General features: G+C 41.5%; 1 protein-coding gene across 1 annotated transcript; it reads left to right on the forward strand.

Moving 5' to 3' along the window:
* Nucleotides 1-470: 470 nt before the first annotated feature.
* On the forward strand, nt 471-12,574 carry LOC126419678 (fatty acid-binding protein, muscle-like). Its single transcript, XM_050086863.1, has 3 exons — nt 471-552; nt 10,908-11,188; nt 12,524-12,574. The coding sequence occupies exons 1-3, from the start codon at nt 471-473 to the stop codon at nt 12,572-12,574; spliced, it is 414 nt and encodes a 137-aa protein (XP_049942820.1).
* The last annotated feature ends 8,678 nt before the right edge of the window (nt 12,575-21,252 follow it).

Raw genomic sequence — 21,252 nt, forward strand, 5'->3', positions numbered from 1 at the left:
TCCCTGTATTTGACCGCTGCCACGTTCAGAATTTGAAAGAGAGTATTCCAGTCAACATTGTAAAAAAATTTTCTCTAAGTCTACAAATGCTAGAAACGTGGGTTTTCCTTTCCTTTATCTTCTACGATAAGTCGTAAGGTCAATATTGCCTCAGGTGTTCCAGCATTTCCACGGAATCCAAACTGAGGAGTGAATGATGAAGGATGTGAATGCCATAGCAAATTTCTCGGCTTTGTAGAAGGTGTACGACTCAACACGATACGTCCGTCATAAACAGATATGCTTTTTATCGCCTGTCACGTGCAAGTGCCGGATATCGTCTTACTCAGATACTGAACCGTTCCTTATCAAAGGAAGTGACGGCTGAGTTATGGATACGGTTCGATAATAAATAAACGGCCACACAGCCACAAGACGTTGTGGGCTCACTGTTTCAGCCGCTACACTTGAGAGAAAGAAAGCCGTTCAAGATGGTGAAACAGTTCTCAGGAAAGAGCTACGCTCTCGACGTGGCCAGCTTGGAGAACATGGAGGCGTTCCTCGACGCCAGCGGTGAGTGAATAGATCACTTAACTTTTATTAACTCTGGAACATATCTTATATCTACATTACGAAAAAGTAAAAAAAAGCTAAGGCTCTGTTTACACTGCAGCAGAAAGGTCTGTACAGTTGGCCAGAGTTACGTGAAATGTCGGCGGAAAACTTAAGAGTGAACACTCTGCATAGTTCTTGGACTTTTTCGAATAGAGTGTGCAATTACATAGAAAGTTTATAGGATTAGGTGGTATTAAATCAGTATATATGAAAACACAACTGCGTCATTCCGATCAAATTTTTCAAGCGGTTTACGGGGGGGAACAAAGAAGGAGCCTCCACTAAGATTGCGCTAAACAAAAGGAGTCAAAAGTATTATCGGCTTATGCACGGATGGCCAACCCTTTGATCATCTTATGTACTAAGAAACAACATCGAAGCCTCAAACACCAGTCTACGTTTTAAAAGGACTTTCTACAGAATTACTTCATTTAACAATGAAAGACTGCTTTACTGCCGGCCGCGGTGGCCGAGTGGTTCTAAGCGCTTCAGTCCGGAACCGCGCGACTGCTACGGTCGCAGGTTCGAATCCTGCCTCGGGCATGGATGTGTGTGATGTCCTTAGGTTAGTTAGGTTTAAGTAGTTCTAAGTTCTAGGGGACTGATGACCTCAGATGTTAAGTCCCATAGTGCACAGAGCCATTGAACTGCTTTACTGAAATTAAGTATTATGGACTGACCTATGCAAACGTCGTAGAATTATGTTGTGGAAAAAACAGAACACCTTGAACGACTGAAGATAGGACGTCCATACAGAACATGTACAGTGGTATGTTCTGGAGAAATGATTAGCATTTGAACAACGTCGGCTCGCGGGTTCAGTGTCAACACCAATATCGCGGCGCAACACCACCTACCGGTAAAATGTGCCTGCGGCTCTCGTTCTCGCTATACGGCAAATGTAATGGATCAGTGGGGCTTGAGCAGACGTGCAGGATGCCTCGCATGCATGAAGCGTGCTGTCAAATCAGTGAGTCCGAAAGGGGGCGCAGATTGACATGAGAAAATTTGATGGATGCATCCGATAAACTGCTGCTTGTGGGGGACGAAGTGTCTCGACAGTACAACTGGTATATGCCGAATGGTTCACGGAAGGCTGTAGAACACAAGACGGGTCAGGTCGTACCACCCAGAGGACATGGAAGCCTCATCCTTATGTCATTACAGATCAGATGTGTGTCTGCGTCCTCCTCAGCTGTAACAATACGTCGTGCACTATTAGGTGTGACCGTCTGTCGCAGTTCATTACGGCATGGCTTACGTACGCGCCACCTTTCACGAATGTGCAGAAACATGCTAGGCAGCGGTGGTCTATGAAACGACTCCATCGCAGACAGCTACGGCATCAGATAGTGTTTTCGGACGAATCCAGGTTCTGTGTGTTTGAAAAAGATGGACCCGCTTGCTGGTTCGCTACAGAAGTCGGGAACAGCATCTCAGTGACTGCATTCGTTCAAGAAATACAGCGCAAAATCAAGACCCTATGGTGTGAGATGCTATTGGGTACAAATACAAATCACAGTTGGTGCATGTCCAGGACACTGTGGCCAGTGCGACATTCGTGAATGACGTCCTGCAACCCGTGCCCATATCCTTTCTGCACAACATCCCAGACGGCATTTTTCAACCAGACAATGCACGACGACAGGTTGCCCCAAGAGCATGTGCTTCTTTGCGTCACAGAATGTCGTCCTTTTGGCTCGGCCCACCTGACCACCAGGCTTGTCGCCACTCGAAAACATGTGGTATATGGTGAAACGACAGGTGCAGCGCCGTGACCCAGTGCAAAGCACCACAGATGAACTTTGGAACCAGATGAACGCAGAATGTATGGCTACACTACAGGAAACCATTCGCGTCTTACACGCGTCGATACCACCAAGCATGGAAGAAGCTATGACGGTGCATGGCGGACCCTGTGCCTACTAGGCAACAGAACACGTTCTGAACCGAGGTGACTAAATGCTAATCATTTCTGCAGAACATACTAATGTACAATTCTGTTAATATGAGGGTCCTATTCTGGGTGTTCTGTTTTTCTGGACATGAGAGTATTCATGGTACGAGGGACACCCAAAGGAGAGAGTCTTACTTTACACGTAGAAAGACTCCTGCACTGTCACAAAGTAGTACAAACGACGCATCACAGTTTTAGAATTTGAAACCATCAATTTGGCAAATTCAAAAATAAAAAACATAATGGAAAATTTTAACTGTCATATCATCATCTGGGGGTATAACAGCACAGACAGAAACGGCGAACAACTATGGGCAGAGCAAGAAGACCTTAAACTCCTACACGATTCGAAGCATCGGGGATGTAATCTGAACAATATACAGATCAGGAGTGCCCTCGACCAACAAACATGTCGTGAAATTTGTAGAAGATCCGATACCCAGAGCTCAACATTGGCCACTCACAAGTGGTATCAGATGGTCTATGACTCTGAAAATGTTTGACTTTAATCGCGTTTCAAGTTCAAGAATGCAAGGTGGAATGATTTCGAACTAGAGATAGAGCAAGTGATAACGAATGACATAAAATTATAGGATTTTTATAGACATAACGGAGAGAATATCACGCAAGCATATTATACGGTAAGGCAGGGACTAACACAGCACGTCAAACAGTTACTCAGTGCGTACCGAGAACACTTTGACGAAGACTCCTTTGCTAAAAGAAGCCAAAACCGCAGGCGAAGTCTAGACCGCACCACACAATGATGGATGGAAAGAAAAATAGATGGAACTGCTGAATGATCTGGACATGACGCATGATAGGGGGCTTTTCTCTTTGGGTCATCAGTCATCTAACGGCCGGTGTGGCCAAGCGGTTCTAGGCGCTACAGTCTGGAACCACGCAACCGCTACGGTCGCAGGTTCGAATCCTGCGTCGGGCATGGATGTGTGTGATGTCCTTAGGTTGGTTAGGTTTAAGTAGTTCTAAGTTCAAGGGGACTGCTGACCTCAGAAATTAAGTCCCATAGTGCTCACAGCTATCTGAACCATTTCCCCATCAGTCATCTGACTAGTCGGCTGCGCCTCGGCATGGTCTCCTCTCCTGTGGCAAGCTCTATTTCACAGTAGCACTTGCACCCTACTTCTTCAATTACGTGTAGGATATATTCCTGTCTTTGTCTTCCCCTTCCCCTAGAGTTTTTACCCTTTACAGATCCCTCTAGTCCCATGGAAGCCACTCCATAGTGTCTTAAAAAGCACACATCAAAAAAAGTTTTCCATCACTTCGGATCCGAGAGTGCCGGAGCCTGTACAGAAAATATAATAGAGATCAACATCAACATAATTTCCGCCCTTTTTATTGTTCATGGCAACCACACATTGCGTGTTGTACCACCATACAGCGATACCTTCAGATTGCTCTACACACCGGTACCTCTACTACCCAATAGCATGTCCTCCTGCACTGATACACGACTGTATTCTTCGTGGCATACTATCCACAAGTTCATGATGCACTGTTAATCCAGATTGTCCCTCTTCTCGACGGCGATACGGCGGCGTAGATCCCTCAGAGTCGTTGGTGGGTCACGTCGTCCATAAACAGGCCTTTTCAATCTATCCCAGGCATAATCGATAGGGTTCATGTCTGGAGAACATGCTGGCCACTCTAGTCGAGCGATGTCGTTATCCTGAAGGAAGTCACTCACTTTATGGGGTCGCGAATTTTCGTTCATGAAGACAAATGCCATGCCGCCAAAATGCTGCCGATATGGTTGCACTATCGGTTGGAGGATGGCACGCACAGATCGTACAGCCATTACGGAGCCTTCCGTGACCGCCAGGACAATACATCGGCCCCACGTAATGCCACCCCAAAACGCAGGGAAGCTCCACCTTGCTACACTCGCTGGACAATGTGTCTAAGGCATTCAGCCTGACCGGATTGCCTGCAAACACGTCTTTGACGATTGTCTGGTTGAGGGCATATGCGACACTCATGGTGAAGAGAACGTGATGCCAATCCGCAGCAGTCCATTCGTCACGTTGTTGGGCCCATCTGTACCTCGCTGCATGGTGTCGTGGTTGCAAAGATGGACCTTGGCATGGACGATGGGAGTGAAGGTGCCCGTCATGCAGCCTATTGCGCAGTTTGAGTCGTAACACGTCGTCCTGTGGCTGCACGAAAGGCGTTATTCAACGTGTTGGCGTTGCTGACAGGGTTCCTCCAAGCCATAATCCGTAGATAGCGGTAATTCACTGCAGTGGTAGTCCTTGGGCGGCCTGAGCTAGAGATGTCATCTCTCGTCCGAACAACATCGCTTTTTTTCACTTCCATTGTTGAGAGTCCTTCGTGACACAAGGTAAGAATGCGGATGCGATCGAACCGCGGTATTGACCGTCTTGTCATGGCAACACGAGCCGTGTACCTCCTTCCTGGTGGAATGACCTGAACTGATCGGCTTTCGGTCCCCCTCCGTCCAATAGGCACTGTCCATGCACAATTATTTACATCTATTGGCGCGTTTAGTGACGTCTCTGAACAGTCAAACGGACTGTATCTGTGTTACAATATCCACAGTCAACCTCTATCTTCACGAGTTCTGGGAACCGAGGTGATGCAAAACTTTTTTTGATCTGTGTATATCCTATCATCCAGTACCTTCATCTTGCCAGTATTTTCCATAAGTTCCTTTCTTCGCTGATTGTATAGAGAACCTTCTCATGTCCTGTATTATCAGTTCGTCCAATTTTCTTGCAGCACGGCATGTCAAACGCTTCGATTCTGTTATGTTCCAGTTTTTTCACAGACCACGATTCACTACCATATAAAACTGTGCTCCAAAATTCTTCTTTAAATATAAGCCCACGTTTCATGCTATCAGACTTTTTCGGCCAGGAGTACCTTCTTTCCCTGTTCTAGTCTGCTTTGTATGTCCTTCTTGTTTCCTCCACTGTGGATTATTTTGATTCCAAGGTATCAGAATTCCTTAACTTCATACAGCAAACGTCCATGAAAATTAATAAAGAACAGCAGCAATTATCCACAGGATGACTCGTGGTCGGTTGGTCCCGATGGGCCACTTGTGGCCTGAAGCAATTATCCAGGTGTAGCTCGATATAATTCCAACTATGTTACACCAAACCAACTTCCTTATCATGTCATTAACAATGAGTAAATAATAAATAAAATAAAATCACGATAAGTGCTAAGAGAAAGAGAAGAACACAAGATGATAGGAGAACCAACCATCTCCATAGAGTAACTAAGGAAGCAATAAACCAGACACAGGAAAACAAAGCAGCAAGCCCGGACGATATTCGAACTGAACAAATTTAACGTTTTGATCTGGTGACTAAGAACCGGTTAATGAAAATGTTCAGTATGTCCTTTCTGGACTACCGGATCCAAAGATTATGGCGAAACACCCACTTAGTGGCTTTGCTTAAATATGGGAAGGAACCCTCAGATCCGAAAACTTTCGCTCAGCATCCGTCCTACCCTATTATTACAGAATTTTTGAACGAATGCTTTATAAGAAAGTCGCAGGAAAAATAAACGAGATGATAAAACCAGAAGAGGAAATTTTCGGGCCTGGAAATCATACTGTGGACAAATACTTAAATTTACTCAGCTCATAGAAGATAGCTGTGCGGAACAGTTTTTGATGCGAGACTTTTTCATTGATTTAACAGCAGCGTATGCAACAGTTAACCACAAAAAAATTACTTTGCACATTGTGTAAATTAACAAAAGACTTTAGACCCACTTGCCTAATAATAGGAAGTTCAGTGTCACCCTACAACAGAAAAACTGCAGATGGAGAAATAAAAAAAGATAATACAGCTTACCGGGGGAAGCGTATTGGCTCCTCTGTTATACAAAGTTCATACCAACGATATACCAAATTATTCGTCTATATGAACAGGATGTTAATCACATTCGGGGGTAAAAATTTGCTGAGACAGAAATTAAACTCTCGAAAGCCTTGGAGAACCTTATAATATACCCAGAGCAGTCTAACAGTCTGCTGAAACCGAATCCTAAGAAGAACCATCTCTGCAGTTCTCACCTCTACAATTAAGAATCTACTGCAAAGATTTACATAAAATGGGGGGGGGGAGGGGGGGACGTGCCCCTGGAGCATGAACCTAATCCGATCTAGGTGTCAGATTTGACGGTACTCTTTCTTTCAAACACCACTGCACTGAATGAAATGGAAAAGGTATCTCAGGGAGCTATCTACTGAGAAACTGACTGGTACATCATGGGCAAAGCATCCCGAGTTTTTAAATGCCACTGCAGTGGGCTAGTGTATACCGCTGAGGTGAGAAACATCAGCTCATTCAAATAAAGTAGACGTTTCCCTTAATGAGACAGCAAGAATTATTACTGGATGCTTGAGACATATACCGTTGGCCGCTGTTTACCCTTTCGCAAATATAGCTACATCCCAAACTTCATAAACAGTTGCTGCAGACGAAGAATTGTAGATGCGAACAGAAGGCCCAAGACATACGCTACACTTGGTATCCCAGGAGGAAAGGTCGGTATTCATGGATGTGATGGGATCCACCTTTCGAGGCAAGAAGGTACAGTAAACATGCGCTCTGAAGTGCATACATTAAGAGCTATGAGCACTTGTTCAACTTCGCTATCTGTTATGCTGCAGGCTCTGTACTTCCCTTATTTTGAAAGGAGGTAGTATGAAAAAACAGGAAACAATTATTCAGTGAACATGACCTCTAAAATGCATAACTTAAGAGCTATGGGCACTTGTTCTGTAGAAAAAGTGTATTTCCCAGCATCGAAGATGAGCAAGTGCTCATGTAATGACTTTAGAGCCCATGTTAACTCGACACATTTTCTTGTTTTGGCCCGTACTACCACATTTCAAAACATGTAAAGCAAAGAGCCTGCAGTAGTAGGGATTGCTTTCACAGTATCAAAGATGAAAGACAGCTCGTAGCTCATATGATTTGCATTTCAGAGTTCTTATTTACTAGTGTTTTGTGCTTAGAATGATCCTTTCTGTCATATCCTTGAATACTGACCATCCACCTGGGGCAACCTCGATAACCACACTGTTTTCACCCCCCACCCCCACCCCTTTACAACCACACTTGAGATCCGACTTCTAGAGCCATCTGTACGGCCGGAGACACCAGTTAACTTTATTTACGAATTGAAAGAAGGTCCGTGAGGGCCACAGACTTGCGTACCCCACATGAAGAACATTCAGTCGCCTATGATAAGGAGTCTCTAAATGCGAAAAGATCCTTAATAAATAGGAATATGTAGAGGACGACTTATGAGACTCCTCTTGTGCGAAGCAGTAAATTTGCAAGACTTAAGTTTTACCGAAGGACAGCACTGTAAAAACTGCAGAGTACTGGAATAGGAAGAATTAGTGCACAACTGACACGGAATATAAAGTAATTAAGTACTGGATTATCATTATTTTTCAGAACCTCTGGTATGAACATGTATTGACAAATATTCGCCGTTATTAAATTGCCATACACGTCCTACTTTCTTGAAACGTGGTGCGGAAAACAATGTCAGTTAACTAAAAAATGGAAAACAGCATGGAAGAACGCTGGAAAGGTCAATTACAAAACCTTTAGCAAATCAAAGTTCTCTGGTACCTCCTGCTATCATAAACAGCTGATAGCATTTCGAACAGAAATCTGTGCACGCGTTCTCAACTGAGATATTTGATGTATGTCATTGTCTCACGACTTTATAACAAAGGCTACATGAGGATATTAACGTACCGTTATGGATGACGACATCAATATTTTTTATTTTAGAGAAGTTAATTTACTCACGATTTACACATCAAATCGCTGATTGTATGGGAAAAGAACAGATCAACTGATATTGATATTTACAGAATGGAAAGAACATCCTATGGTAGGCTGAAACTATCTTGGAAGAGTGAGCTGGAAACTAGTGTCATGCAGACGAATGTGTAAATGTTTTGGCTGGAGTCACCTCTAAACTTGAGGTGAAAATAGCGACGTATTCAGGGTTTATTTTCTATTCATCACTTTGGGGGAAAACGTACACATTTTACCTAAGAACAAAAATTAGGAATGCAAACCATAGACAGCTGCAGACCAGAACTTAGTAACAAGAAATTTCGATTTTGTGTTTTCTTGCACCAGACATAAAAAAAATTCTTTAATCTGAGCATTGGTTAACGCTGGGGATCCCTTTCCAACATCGTTGCAATCTTCTTTCAAAGCATAAAAGTTGTGCTGCATTATATACAACTGATCAACCACTTTTCTGTATGACTGCCATGTGTATTTCTGTTTAGAATACAATTATTTTGTGTGTAGCTATTAAGAATATTCTGTGTAGATGAATCATTGTAAGTGATACGTCATCTCAGAAAAAAAAATGTTACTCAACATCAATGCGCCTAACTGTAGCTCTTCTTAACATATGAATAGATATAATTGACTGTTAGAAGTGTGCTGTGTGTTCAGATCCACATACATTAATAAAAAGCTAAAACCAGCTAAAAGTTTCTAGGGCCAGTAAAAATTTGATTTTATACGTTTCATGTAATTATTGGCCGCATTCAAAAATGTAAAATAATGTTATGACCTGCTCATTACGAGACGTAATCCAACGTTAAAGTTTTAATACTACAAGTTCTGTTATAAAGTTAGAGATTGTGTACATGTCTAGAAACATCGTATCTCATGCTTTGCACATTACCCAGGCTCATCCTGCATTTGAAAATCAGAACACTTCACACACAATTTCAAACCTTTTCGAAACTTTTTCTCGCTGATACCAAAAACAGAAAATAATGAAATCATAGAAATTTTTCCTGTTTTGCAGTTCATGCAGTAAAAACTGATCATCAGGCACGATGTTTTATTACTTCCTTACTACTAAGTCCGTTTGGAACACCTTTTGGACACGGTAGGCATAAATGCCACAGATTGTGGCTGCAATATTATATTTTATGCAGCACATAGTGCAGGATGTGGGACGTTGTAGACATTGATATGCATGAAAAACTAACTTTTCTTAAAATTTATCGCAAATTTACCAGATTATACTCATCCAGTGTTTCATCATGAGAGCACCAGCTTAAACACGTGAAATATAATTTCAAGACTTTTCTAAAGTTGTTCTCCCTTAAAAGCGCACAAAATAATGAAAGAAAACAATTTATCAATTAGTAAATGTTCATTTTGCATTCAGTAAAAAGATCGGCATCAAGAGTGACTTTTCAGTTTATTATTTCTTTACCACCAATTACATGCATGTACGATCAATTACTTAACGGATCAGGATAGAAGGTTACGGGTTTATAACATGTTGGACCATGTAATCTTACGACAAAGATGATATAAACTGATGTTAATAACGAAACATCTAGTGAGTAAAGGAAACTCGCATTACACAAAAGCATACCATTAGAATTATGTATGGAGCTCATATGCAATGTGAGTAATCATTTTAAGCATGTGTACATCTTCCATTGTTATCTAACACCAACTATCTATGGAATATGTGACAGTAGTCCTGTAGTGTTTACTTATCACAGATTGAAAATACCACTTCAGTTGTAAGACTCTTTTTAGTTAAAGCACGACCAGTTTCAGGCTCTTATATGCCCATCATCAGGTACTATACTGAAACTAAACTAGAGACCAGAACTAATAATAGCTTTTATATGTAGCAGTGCACAAAAAAACAGAAATTAAGTTCCATATAACGTTTTAGAAACTAGCAGTTGAGCTAGGTGTGGTAAAACTTAAGTCAATGTCGAAGTGACTCCAGACAATACTACAGACGGCTGCCTGGGTAAAGAAATATGCAATGAACACCAGGACAGTTATACTTTGCGCTGTGACCCCTAGCACCCCAGTGGGCGAGTGCAGGATGGGGTGTATCACCAGCAACTGCAAAAGATGCAGTAGCATACACGAAGGTGGAAGCAAACTGATAAACCAGAATGGCAAATGTACTGCCATTTGTTTACGGGAAGAAGAACGTGGGACCACTAGCCCGCTGCTATTTTACGTATATATAAACCAGAATGGCAAATGTACTGCCATTTGTTTATGGGAAGAAGAACGTGGGACCACTAGCCCCCTGCTATTTTGTGTATACTACTACATGTAAAAGTTATTATTAGCTCCGGTCTCTTGTTTATTTTCAGTATAAGACCTGGTGATGGGGATGTAAGATCCCAAAAGCGGTATTGTTTCAAATAAAAATAACCTTACAACTGAAGCTGTATTATCAACCTCTGCTAGAATCCTCAGTTGCGGATGATCCTCTGACGGACTGTTTGTAGTGTTTACTTAATTTTTCCCCACAGGAGTGACAGACGCCACACACCGCCACCTGGCTCTGTCAGCAAAGGACACCCTGACACTGACACTGGAGGGTGACAAGGTGACAGACGTGACCCAGCTGGGTGAGTACAAACACGTGCTGACATACTGCCTGGGGGAGGAGTTCACAGAGGACACGGCCGGCCGCAAGAGGAAGAGCACTGTCACCCAAAGGGGCGCCGACACACTGGTCAAGGTCGAGAAGTACGAAGACGGCAAGACCGTCACCATAGAGAAGACCTTCAGCGCCGACAAGATGGTTGCGGTGAGTCCCAACACTACACTCCCACTCTCAGCACTCTCTCATTTACACCTGCTCTTATCATATGTCGTATATGAGTGAACATTATGCTGTCACATATTACTGAGTATTGAATAAATTAACAGAAGCATCTTATTTCTGATATTCCAAGCCATAGATGCTGAAAATTTTTTAGTGTAAGATTGAAATAAGGCTTAATTAATGAAAGTGAGCACAGGCAATCAACAAGTCACACATCCTCAGATGCTGCTGTCAGTTTTAATCAGCATTCTGAATTCATGAAGATGTGCTTCAAAATACTAATAATTTTTGTGAAAGCTTGTAAAAACTGAGTTTCGGAAGAGAATCCCGATTAGAATAATTTGATCCTATATATCGCCTACAATTATTTTGATGAAGTACTCTCACAGAATGCTAGGATTATCAAATGCAGTATCATCTTTTGTTCTTCTTCTATGTAGCTGTGCCTATAATATTGTTGAGTATTCTGCTTTATCTTCAGTCACGTTTGGTGTTAACGGTCATTAGTACTTTTTTTCGCTGTTCGTCCTTCACAGTTTATCTGGCATTTCTACAATCTCAGGATTAAACAGTTTTGAAATGGATTTGTATTCTCCATCAGATAACACAGAGTATCCTTACTGAAAATGTCACTAACACTCTGAACTTCATTCAGTGAGTGATCTACTTCATCTTCGAATGTCAGATGACTGAATTCTCAGTTCTTCTTGTCAAGCCTTCAGTAAAAAACTTGATCAGAGTAATCAATACAACAGTAGTATTAAATGTCATCCTCATAAATGTTACCTACAACAACAGCGAAAATTTTCGTATTTTAGTATCATATAATTTATATTCGCATATATTCTCTCTCTCTCTCTCTCTCTCTCTCTCTCTCTCTCTCTCTCACACACACACACACACACACACACACACACACACACACACACACACACACAAGAATTTATTCAAATGGACTCTGGCCTCAAAAGCCTTTGTCCTTACATTAAAAACTAATTTAGTGATGAACTACGAAATCACTGTAAACAAAGTCAAGTTATCAGTATTTGGTTTCTTACCTATAATGTTATGTATATTCGTTATTTCACTAAATATCAGTATTAATCCACTGAAAAAATTTAGTCTTTTAAGGCATGGAAGACAAAGATATCCACAATGACTCATAATAAATAGAAATAATAAAACAGATTGATATACTGTGTCATAATAAAATAGCTGTATTTGCCTTATTATTGCCAGTTTCGTTACATTATAGAAAAGGCACAACAAGAAAACAGCGCAATGCTTTTTCTTATCAAGTTTTTTTTTCTTTTACAGACCCTCACTATCGGCAACGTCACAGCAAAAAGGATCTACAAGGCAGTTTGAACTCTGTTTTTGAAAATACAGTGTATTTATTGTGTATACATTGAGAAACTTTCATCTGAAAGATATCCTGACTGTACCCCATCGCTATCTCTTAAGTTATTATATTTTTGTAGTTTGTTTCACGAATAAATTAACGTTAAAACGTTGAGATCCGATCCTATTTGTCACCAATTCTGTTGCTTTATTTTAAAATACAGACCAAAGCGACTAGTATGTAACATGTTGCAGACTGATTCCGGAATTAATAGAGTGAGTACTGGAAAATGCCGTCAAACCTGTTCTCTAAAGTGCTCCTTACACACCGTAGGATGTGGAGGAGTGCTTGGTGGGTGAAGGGCTGAATATTTCTTTGCTACAGTAACATACATGCAATTTATGTGTTTCTCTGCAAGATGGCAGACTGATTCCAGTGTGTTGGATAGATGTATAACCAACTACTATAGTAATAACACCCAACGATAGCTGCTACAGCAAGACGGAACATGGACCGTCATTGTAAGAAGAGAAATACACTGTGCAACACGACACGTGAATAGTGGACATTTCGTGCACGCCATAAGCGACAACGGCTTTCAGTCAGCTTTCTCCATCTTACCTGCCGCCTTTATTCGTATAGTCAACAACTCTGCTCTAAAGACGATATGCATTAGATATTTCTGCCACAAATATGCCAGCATTTGGCAGGAGCTGATTTTTATCGAGTAGAATTTCCTCACTTCCCCTAAATTACTCCTAACGTCCTCTTATTGACGAAATTCAAGACGATTTACTACATAAACTATCCTAAAACCTTCTCTTTGAATGTATCTTCTCTGCCCAAATACTCTTCTTCATTGCTTCCCATTATTCTCAAGCTAAACTTTTTGCTTGTAATCCATCTACAGAACTGAGCAGCATTAAGTCTTTTTTTACGAAAAGATATTATTGGTGTTCTATATGCTATAACTAGCACTTGGTGATTGTTACGTTGGACATTTATTTTTGTTGTATTCTTTTATTTCTCATCTTAAACTGAGCACACGGAAAGTTGCAGTGTTGATAAGCAGAATTTATCATCAATACTGAACTACTAACGAGCACTATGTCAGAAAGATAAGTTTCGATCAGCAGCTAGTTACAAACATCGATGAAAGCGGTTTCAAAAGAGCAAAAAGGAAAAATAGAAAGCAGTGTAGCAATTATGTTGTTATATAAATTTTCAGCAACACATAGCTACTTTATAGTCTGACTTGCCACAATATCTATCATTATTTATGTAGTGACGTTTCACCATATTGCTTCTGGATGGATTCTAGATGCTGTTGCGACTCTGTATTTGTGGAATTTCTGTAAAGATATCCATAACCACAAACATTTTTCAATATTCTGCTTCTACTTACTTGGAATCAAATCATCATTCAATCGTAAACCGATTCGTGAACAATCGTTTTCATACCATTTGATAGAAAAAATACCAATTGAGGAGCCGCTATAACACAACCGCGATTTACCTTAGTATTTCCAAAGCCAAGACATGTTAGCGACCAAATGAACATATGAATATGTACAGTACCTACAGAAGATACACAAGCATGCCTGGTTTCAAGTATTAGTTTGTCACTCTTGTTCTTAGAATTAACAAATCTGCATCATACAATTCTAAATTCTCTGTTTGAAACAGTGTTCTACTGGTATTTAGTAACGTATGCTACTGAATTATTGCTGTCAAACACACGACTATGCTGTAGTAAGATGTCTACCGTAAGTGGACAATAAGTGATCCAACTAAACGTTTTGCGAATTAGATAACATCTTTTAGCCCTCTTCTTCATATCGCCTCTTCCATTTCATACACGTTACGGCAGGGAAGGCTGTTGTGTGCCTTTGAGAAAATCATTGCTAGTTTAGAGTGGGGAAATTATTTGTAATTGAAAATATTTTTATATTGACAATCAGCCTCCTACAATATAGTATTCAAACCATGAATTGGATTGCGTGAACTGCAGCAAAACAACTATCAAAAAGTTTGCGGAAAACTCGTTTAGGTTTATTTGACAGAAATATCTTTGCACATCAAGCACAATACAAAGTGTTAAAGTTTGTATTAAGAATATAGTTTAATTTACGATAATCAAAAACTGTTACTATCAGACCATCGTGCAAGACATATGACACACTCAATTCTTATTTTCTTATTTACAGGATGAAACACTGTCTGCTAGTACTGACTTACTGCTTTGCTTAGCTTCATTTATTGAAGAAACACTTACGTTTTTTAATTTGCTTTAAGTCTGATAAAACACTACATACCACATAATATTATTTTCTGATCGATCACTATAGCCTATATTTTGCTTAACCATTGTTTCTTGACAATGAGAGGACGGTATTTAAATTACTGTGACTAGTAAAGAGTGTCATTAAATTTACAACAGACTATCATATATTACATTGTGCTACGTCATGTAATACGCAACGAAGTCATATACTTCCAACCTGAATGAGATAGCGTCAAAAAATTACATATTAGTTAGCAGCAGTTTATCCAATAAAAGAGAAACCCGAAATAGAACCTGCGGTCTGTAATAGTTATATAAAATATATATGTGTGAAAGATTATAGTCTGATATATGGTAGCGGTTATAGACAAATTCTATCCACCACATACAACAAACAGCGAAGTGAGTCGATAGTCGCTAAGCAAGAAATGTTCCCCACATAAAATAGTGAAAAAATTGCGATTCACTTGAGAAATATTATCCTAGAGGCACACACATATTTATCGAAGGCTAAAACTGGATGCAAATGATTAATGCCAGGAACTGCCCTGATGCAGGGTGTGACGTATAATTTTATATATATAAAGCTTCGATGCCTACAGTGTCACGTCTTTCAGTGTCACACAAATTTTTATTTTTAAAGGGGAACACTTAAGACTATTTCCATGGGTTCGCCCCTCAAATTTCTCCCTCATATCACAAAATTGTCGTCTGATGTAGTACAAACTGAAAAAATAAATTCCTTTTAAATCACAGTTTGGTATATAATTTATATTCAAAACCTTACACCTGGGCCACAGAACAAATCGTACATCGAGAATACTTTACACAAGTTTAAGGGAAGAAATGCTTATTACAGTATTTAAAGAACATCAAAATATGAACAGGCTAAAATGAACAAACAGTACATGAGACTATGTTAATCAATTTAACTGTAAAAAGCTAAGGAGCATATTATTAGCAAAAGGAGAAATATGCAAAAGTGAAATGCCAAAATGAGCACTTCTCAATTGGGAATAAATCAAAACAATCTGAATGGTCGAAAGAGAGCACAATAACATGAGCCATAAGAGCTAAGCAACTAAGCAAATAAGAGAATAGGCAAAAATGAGATGCCAACAAAATGAGAGCTGGCCGAACTCCGTCGGCACTTATACACGATTGCGCTCGTGGCGGCACCTCGCGGCCCGTACGCAACACGCGCGCCTGCGATCGCAATGCACTCTTCTACATCTACATCTACATCTATACTCCGCGAGCCACCTTACGGTGTGTGGCGGAGGGTACTTATTGTACCACTATCTGATCCCCCCTTCCCTGTTCCATTCACGAATTGTGCGTGGAAAGAACGACTGCTTGTAAGTCTCCGTATTTGCTCTAATTTCTCGGATCTTTTCGTTGTGATCATTACGCGAGATATATGTGGGCGGTAGTAATATGTTGCCCATCTCTTCCCGGAATGTGCTCTCTCGTAATTTCGATAATAAACCTCTCCGTATTGCGTAACGCCTTTCTTGAAGTGTCCGCCACTGGAGCTTGTTCAGCATCTCCGTAACGCTCTCGCGCTGACTAAATGTCCCTATGACGAATCGCGCTGCTTTTCGCTGGATCATGTCTATCTCTTCTATTAATCCAACCTGGTAAGGGTCCCATACTGATGAGCAATACTCAAGAATCGGACGAACAAGCGTTTTGTAAGCTACTTCTTTCGTCGATGAGTCACATTTTCTTAGAATTCTTCCTATGAATCTCAACCTGGCGCCTGCTTTTCCCACTATTTGTTTTATGTGATCATTCCACTTCAGATCGCTCCGGATAGTAACTCCTAAGTATTTTACGGTCGTTACCGCTTCCAATGATTTACCACCTATGGCATAATCGTACTGGAATGGATTTCTGCCCCTATGTATGCGCATTATATTACATTTATCTACGTTTAGGGAAAGCTGCCAGCTGTCGCACCATGCATTAATCCTCTGCAGGTCCTCCTGGAGTACGTACGAGTCTTCTGATGTTGCTACTTTCTTGTAGACAACCGTGTCATCTGCAAATAGCCTCACGGAGCTACCGATGTTGTCAACTAAGTCATTTATGTATATTGTAAACAATAAAGGTCCTATCACGCTTCCCTGCGGTACTCCCGAAATTACCTCTACATCTGCAGATTTTGAACCGTTAAGAATGACATGTTGTGTTCTTTCTTCTAGGAAATCCTGAATCCAGTCACAAACCTGGTCCGATATTCCGTAAGCTCGTATTTTTTTCACTAAACGTAAGTGCGGAACCGTATCAAATGCCTTCCTGAAGTCCAGGAATACGGCATCAATCTGCTCGCCAGTGTCTACGGCACTGTGAATTTCTTGGGCAAATAGGGCGAGCTGAGTTTCACATGATCTCTGTTTGCGGAATCCATGTTGGTTATGATGAAGGAGATTTGTATTATCTAAGAACGTCATAATACGAGAACACAAAACATGTTCCATTATTCTACAACAGATTGACGTAAGCGAAATAGGCCTATAATTATTCGCATCTGATTTATGACCTTTCTTGAAAATGGGAACGACCTGCGCTTTCTTCCAGTCGCTAGGTACTTTACGTTCTTCCAGCGATCTACGATAAATTGCTGATAGAAAGGGGGCAAGTTCTTTAGCATAATCACTGTAGAATCTTAAGGGTATCTCGTCTGGTCCGGATGCTTTTCCGCTACTAAGTGATAGCAGTTGTTTTTCAATTCCGATATCGTTTATTTCAATATTTTCCATTTTGGCGTCCGTGCGACGGCTGAAGTCAGGGACCGTGTTACGATTTTCCGCAGTGAAACAGTTTCGGAACACTGAATTCAGTATTTCTGCCTTTCTTCGGTCGTCCTCTGTTTCGGTGCCATCGTGGTCAACGAGTGACTGAATAGGGGATTTAGATCCGCTTACCGATTTTACATATGACCAAAACTTTTTAGGGTTCTTGTTTAGATTGTTTGCCAATGTTTTATGTTCGAATTCGTTGAATGCTTCTCTCATTGCTCTCTTTACGCTCTTTTTCGCTTCGTTCAGCTTTTCCTTATCAGCTATGATTCGACTACTCTTAAACCTATGATGAAGCTTTCTTTGTTTCCGTAGTACCTTTCGTACATGATTGTTATACCACGGTGGATCTTTCCCCTCGCTTTGGACCTTAGTCGGTACGAACTTATCTAAGGCGTACTGGACGATGTTTCTGAATTTTTTCCATTTTTGTTCCACATCCTCTTCCTCAGAAATGAACGTTTGATGGTGGTCACTCAGATATTCTGCGATTTGTGCCCTATCACTCTTGTTAAGCAAATATATTTTCCTTCCTTTCTTGGCATTTCTTATTACACTTGTAGTCATTGATGCAACCACTGACTTATGATCACTGATACCCTCTTCTACATTCACGGAGTCGAAAAGTTCCGGTCTATTTGTTGCTATGAGGTCTAAAACGTTAGCTTCACGAGTTGGTTCTCTAACTATCTGCTCGAAGTAATTCTCGGACAAGGCAGTCAGGATAATGTCACAAGAGTCTCTGTCCCTGGCTCCAGTTCTGATTGTGTGACTATCCCATTCTATACCTGGTAGATTGAAGTCTCCCCCTATTACAATAGTATGATCACGAAACTTCTTCACGACGTTCTGCAGGTTCTCTCTGAGGCGCTCAACTACTACGGTTGCTGATGCAGGTGGTCTATAGAAGCATCCGACTATCATATCTGACCCACCTTTGATACTTAACTTAACCCAGATTATTTCACATTCGCATTCGCTAATAACTTCACTGGATATTATTGAATTCTTTACTGCTATAAATACTCCTCCACCATTGGCGTTTATCCTATCCTTGCGGTATATATTCCATTCTGTGTCTAGGATTTCGTTACTGTTCACTTCGGGTTTTAACCAACTTTCCGTTCCTAATACTATATGCGCACTATTTCCTTCAATAAGAGATACTAATTCAGGAACCTTGCCCTGGATACTCCTGCAGTTTACCAATATTACGTTAACTTTTCCTGTTTTTGGTCTCCGAGGACGGACATTCTTTATAAACGATGATAATGTCCTCTCTGGTAAGCCGTCAGGTATTTTATCGTTTCGCCCAAGGGGGGGTCCCTCTAACCTAAAAAACCCCCGTGTGCACGCCACACGTACTCTGCTACCCTAGTAGCTGCTTCCGGTGTGTAGTGCACGCCTGACCTGTCTAGGGGGGCCCTACAGTTCTCCACCCAATAACGGAGGTCGATGAATTTGCAACCATTATAGTCGCAGAGTCGTCTGAGCCTCTGGTTTAGACCCTCCACACGGCTCCAAACCAGAGGACCGCGATCGACTCTGGGCACTATGCTGCAGATATTAAGCTCAGCTTGCACTCCGCGTGCGATGCTGGTTGTCTTCACCAAATCAGCCAGCCGCCGGAAGGAACCAAGGATGGCCTCAGAACCCAAGCGGCAGGCGTCATTCGTTCCGACATGTGCTACTATCTGCAGCCGGTCACACCCAGTGCGTTCAATAGCTGCCGGAAGGGCCTCCTCCACATTACGGACGAGACCCCCCGGCAAGCACACCGAGTGCACACTGGCATTCTTCCCCGACCTACCCGCTATTTTCCTGAGGGGCTCCATAACCCGCCTAACGTTGGAGCTCCCTATAACTAATAGGCCCGCCCTCTGTGACTGTCGGGACCTTGCCGGAGAATCGGCCACTGGCCCAACAGGCGAGGCACCCTGTGGTGGCTCGGAAACGATGTCATCACCACTAGGAAGCACCCCGTACCTGTTGGAAAGGGGTAAGGCAGCTGCCACGCGGCCAGATCCCACCTTCGCCTTTCGGCCAGGCACGCGCGAGCCCACCACTGTCCGCCATTCACCCTGGAGTGATGGCTGACCGGTAAGATGCTCACTGCCGGAAGACGCAGCGACATCAGGGGTTCCATGTGATTCCAAGGCCACCGAAGTAGGCATAGGTCTCACCACAGTTGCCCCAACGCCACTACGAGCCGACGCCTGCGCCTCGAGCTCGATGAGCCTAACAGACAAAGCCTCCACCTGCCCCCGAAGAGTGGCCAATTCTCCTTGCGTCCGCTCACAACAACCACAGTCCCTACACAGCGCTCGCGGCGGCGTCTAGCGGCCCCTGAGCAAGTTGTGCGATTGCTGTCGCAGGTCGACCCTTAATCTATGATGTTACAAGGGGTATATTGAAGTGATTCATGTTCATATATATAGGCATGTTACCACTTAACTGACTTACGTGAGTGAACTAAGGTATCAATAAATTGGGAAAAAAAAGAAGCATCGGATATTCGAAGGACAGTCATAAAGATTTTTAACATGGCTGTCAATCAGCAACTGTTGTATAATACAAAATTTTGAAAAACACAGCCCTCAGTCGCGAACACAATTAATTTGTAACCTAGGTTTCGGCGTCACAAGAAACACCTTCTTCGGACAAAATTAAAACTAAATGTTACAGCATAACGTACCAAAAAATTCGAAAGCTGCGGTCATGCCTGACAGCGTCAGATAGTCAGAATTAAAATAAAATGCAACAGAGGTACAAGCCACTAGGGGCTGCCATGTGTACTCTGCTACAGTCAACACAAAACACGTTATGCTGTAACATGTAGTTTCAATTTTGTCCGAAGAAGGTGTCCCTTGTGACACCGAATCCTAGGTTGCAAATTAATTGTGTTCACGACTGAGGGCTGTGTTTTTTCAAAATTTTGTACAGTCATAAAGACTTTAATTGCTATTGTTGTTGTTGTTGCTGTGGTTTTGGTGCTGGTGGTATTCAATCCGCAATGGTTTCATGAAACACTTCACGTTAATCTTGTGCAAGTCTCTTCATCTCAGCAATACCAACTGCATACATTTGAAACAGTTTACTGCACTGAAGATTTAGTCTACCTCTACAGTTTTACCCTCCATACTTCCTGATATTACCAATCCGTTTATTCATGGATGACTCAGGCTGTGTGGTTATCAAACGATTCCTTACTTTAGTCAAGTTGTGGCACAGTTTTCATTCAGTTATATTCAGAACCTCCTCACTACTTATTCGATAAACTCATCTGATTTCCAGCATTCTTTTGAAGCACCACTTTTCCAAACCTTCTCTTCTAGTCTGAACTGCTTATCGATTTCGTTTCTCTTCTGTACAAAGCTATACTCGACACAAATACATTCAGAAAAGACTTGCTAAGTCATACATTTACACTGAATGATGACAAAGCTCTCAGTTTCAGAAAAACTTTTCTTGGTATTGTCAGTCTGCGTTTTATATCCTCTCTACTTCGATCATCATCAGTTATTTTCCTGAACAAACGGCAAAACTCACTGACTGTTTATAGTATCTCATTTTCTAATCTAATTCTATCAGCACCACCTGATTTATTTCTAGTACA

Source organism: Schistocerca serialis, chromosome 9 (assembly GCF_023864345.2).
Source record: "Schistocerca serialis cubense isolate TAMUIC-IGC-003099 chromosome 9, iqSchSeri2.2, whole genome shotgun sequence".
NCBI lineage: Eukaryota > Metazoa > Arthropoda > Insecta > Orthoptera > Acrididae > Schistocerca > Schistocerca serialis.

Bases quoted from the DNA above. Each gene is read 5' to 3' on its own strand.
- LOC126419678 (XM_050086863.1), top strand. From the start codon at position 471: ATGGTGAAACAGTTCTCAGGAAAGAGCTACGCTCTCGACGTGGCCAGC. The intron at 553-10,907 runs GTGAGTGAATAG...TTTTCCCCACAG, and splicing joins GGCGTTCCTCGACGCCAGCG to GAGTGACAGACGCCACACAC. The intron at 11,189-12,523 runs GTGAGTCCCAAC...TTTCTTTTACAG, and splicing joins GCGCCGACAAGATGGTTGCG to ACCCTCACTATCGGCAACGT.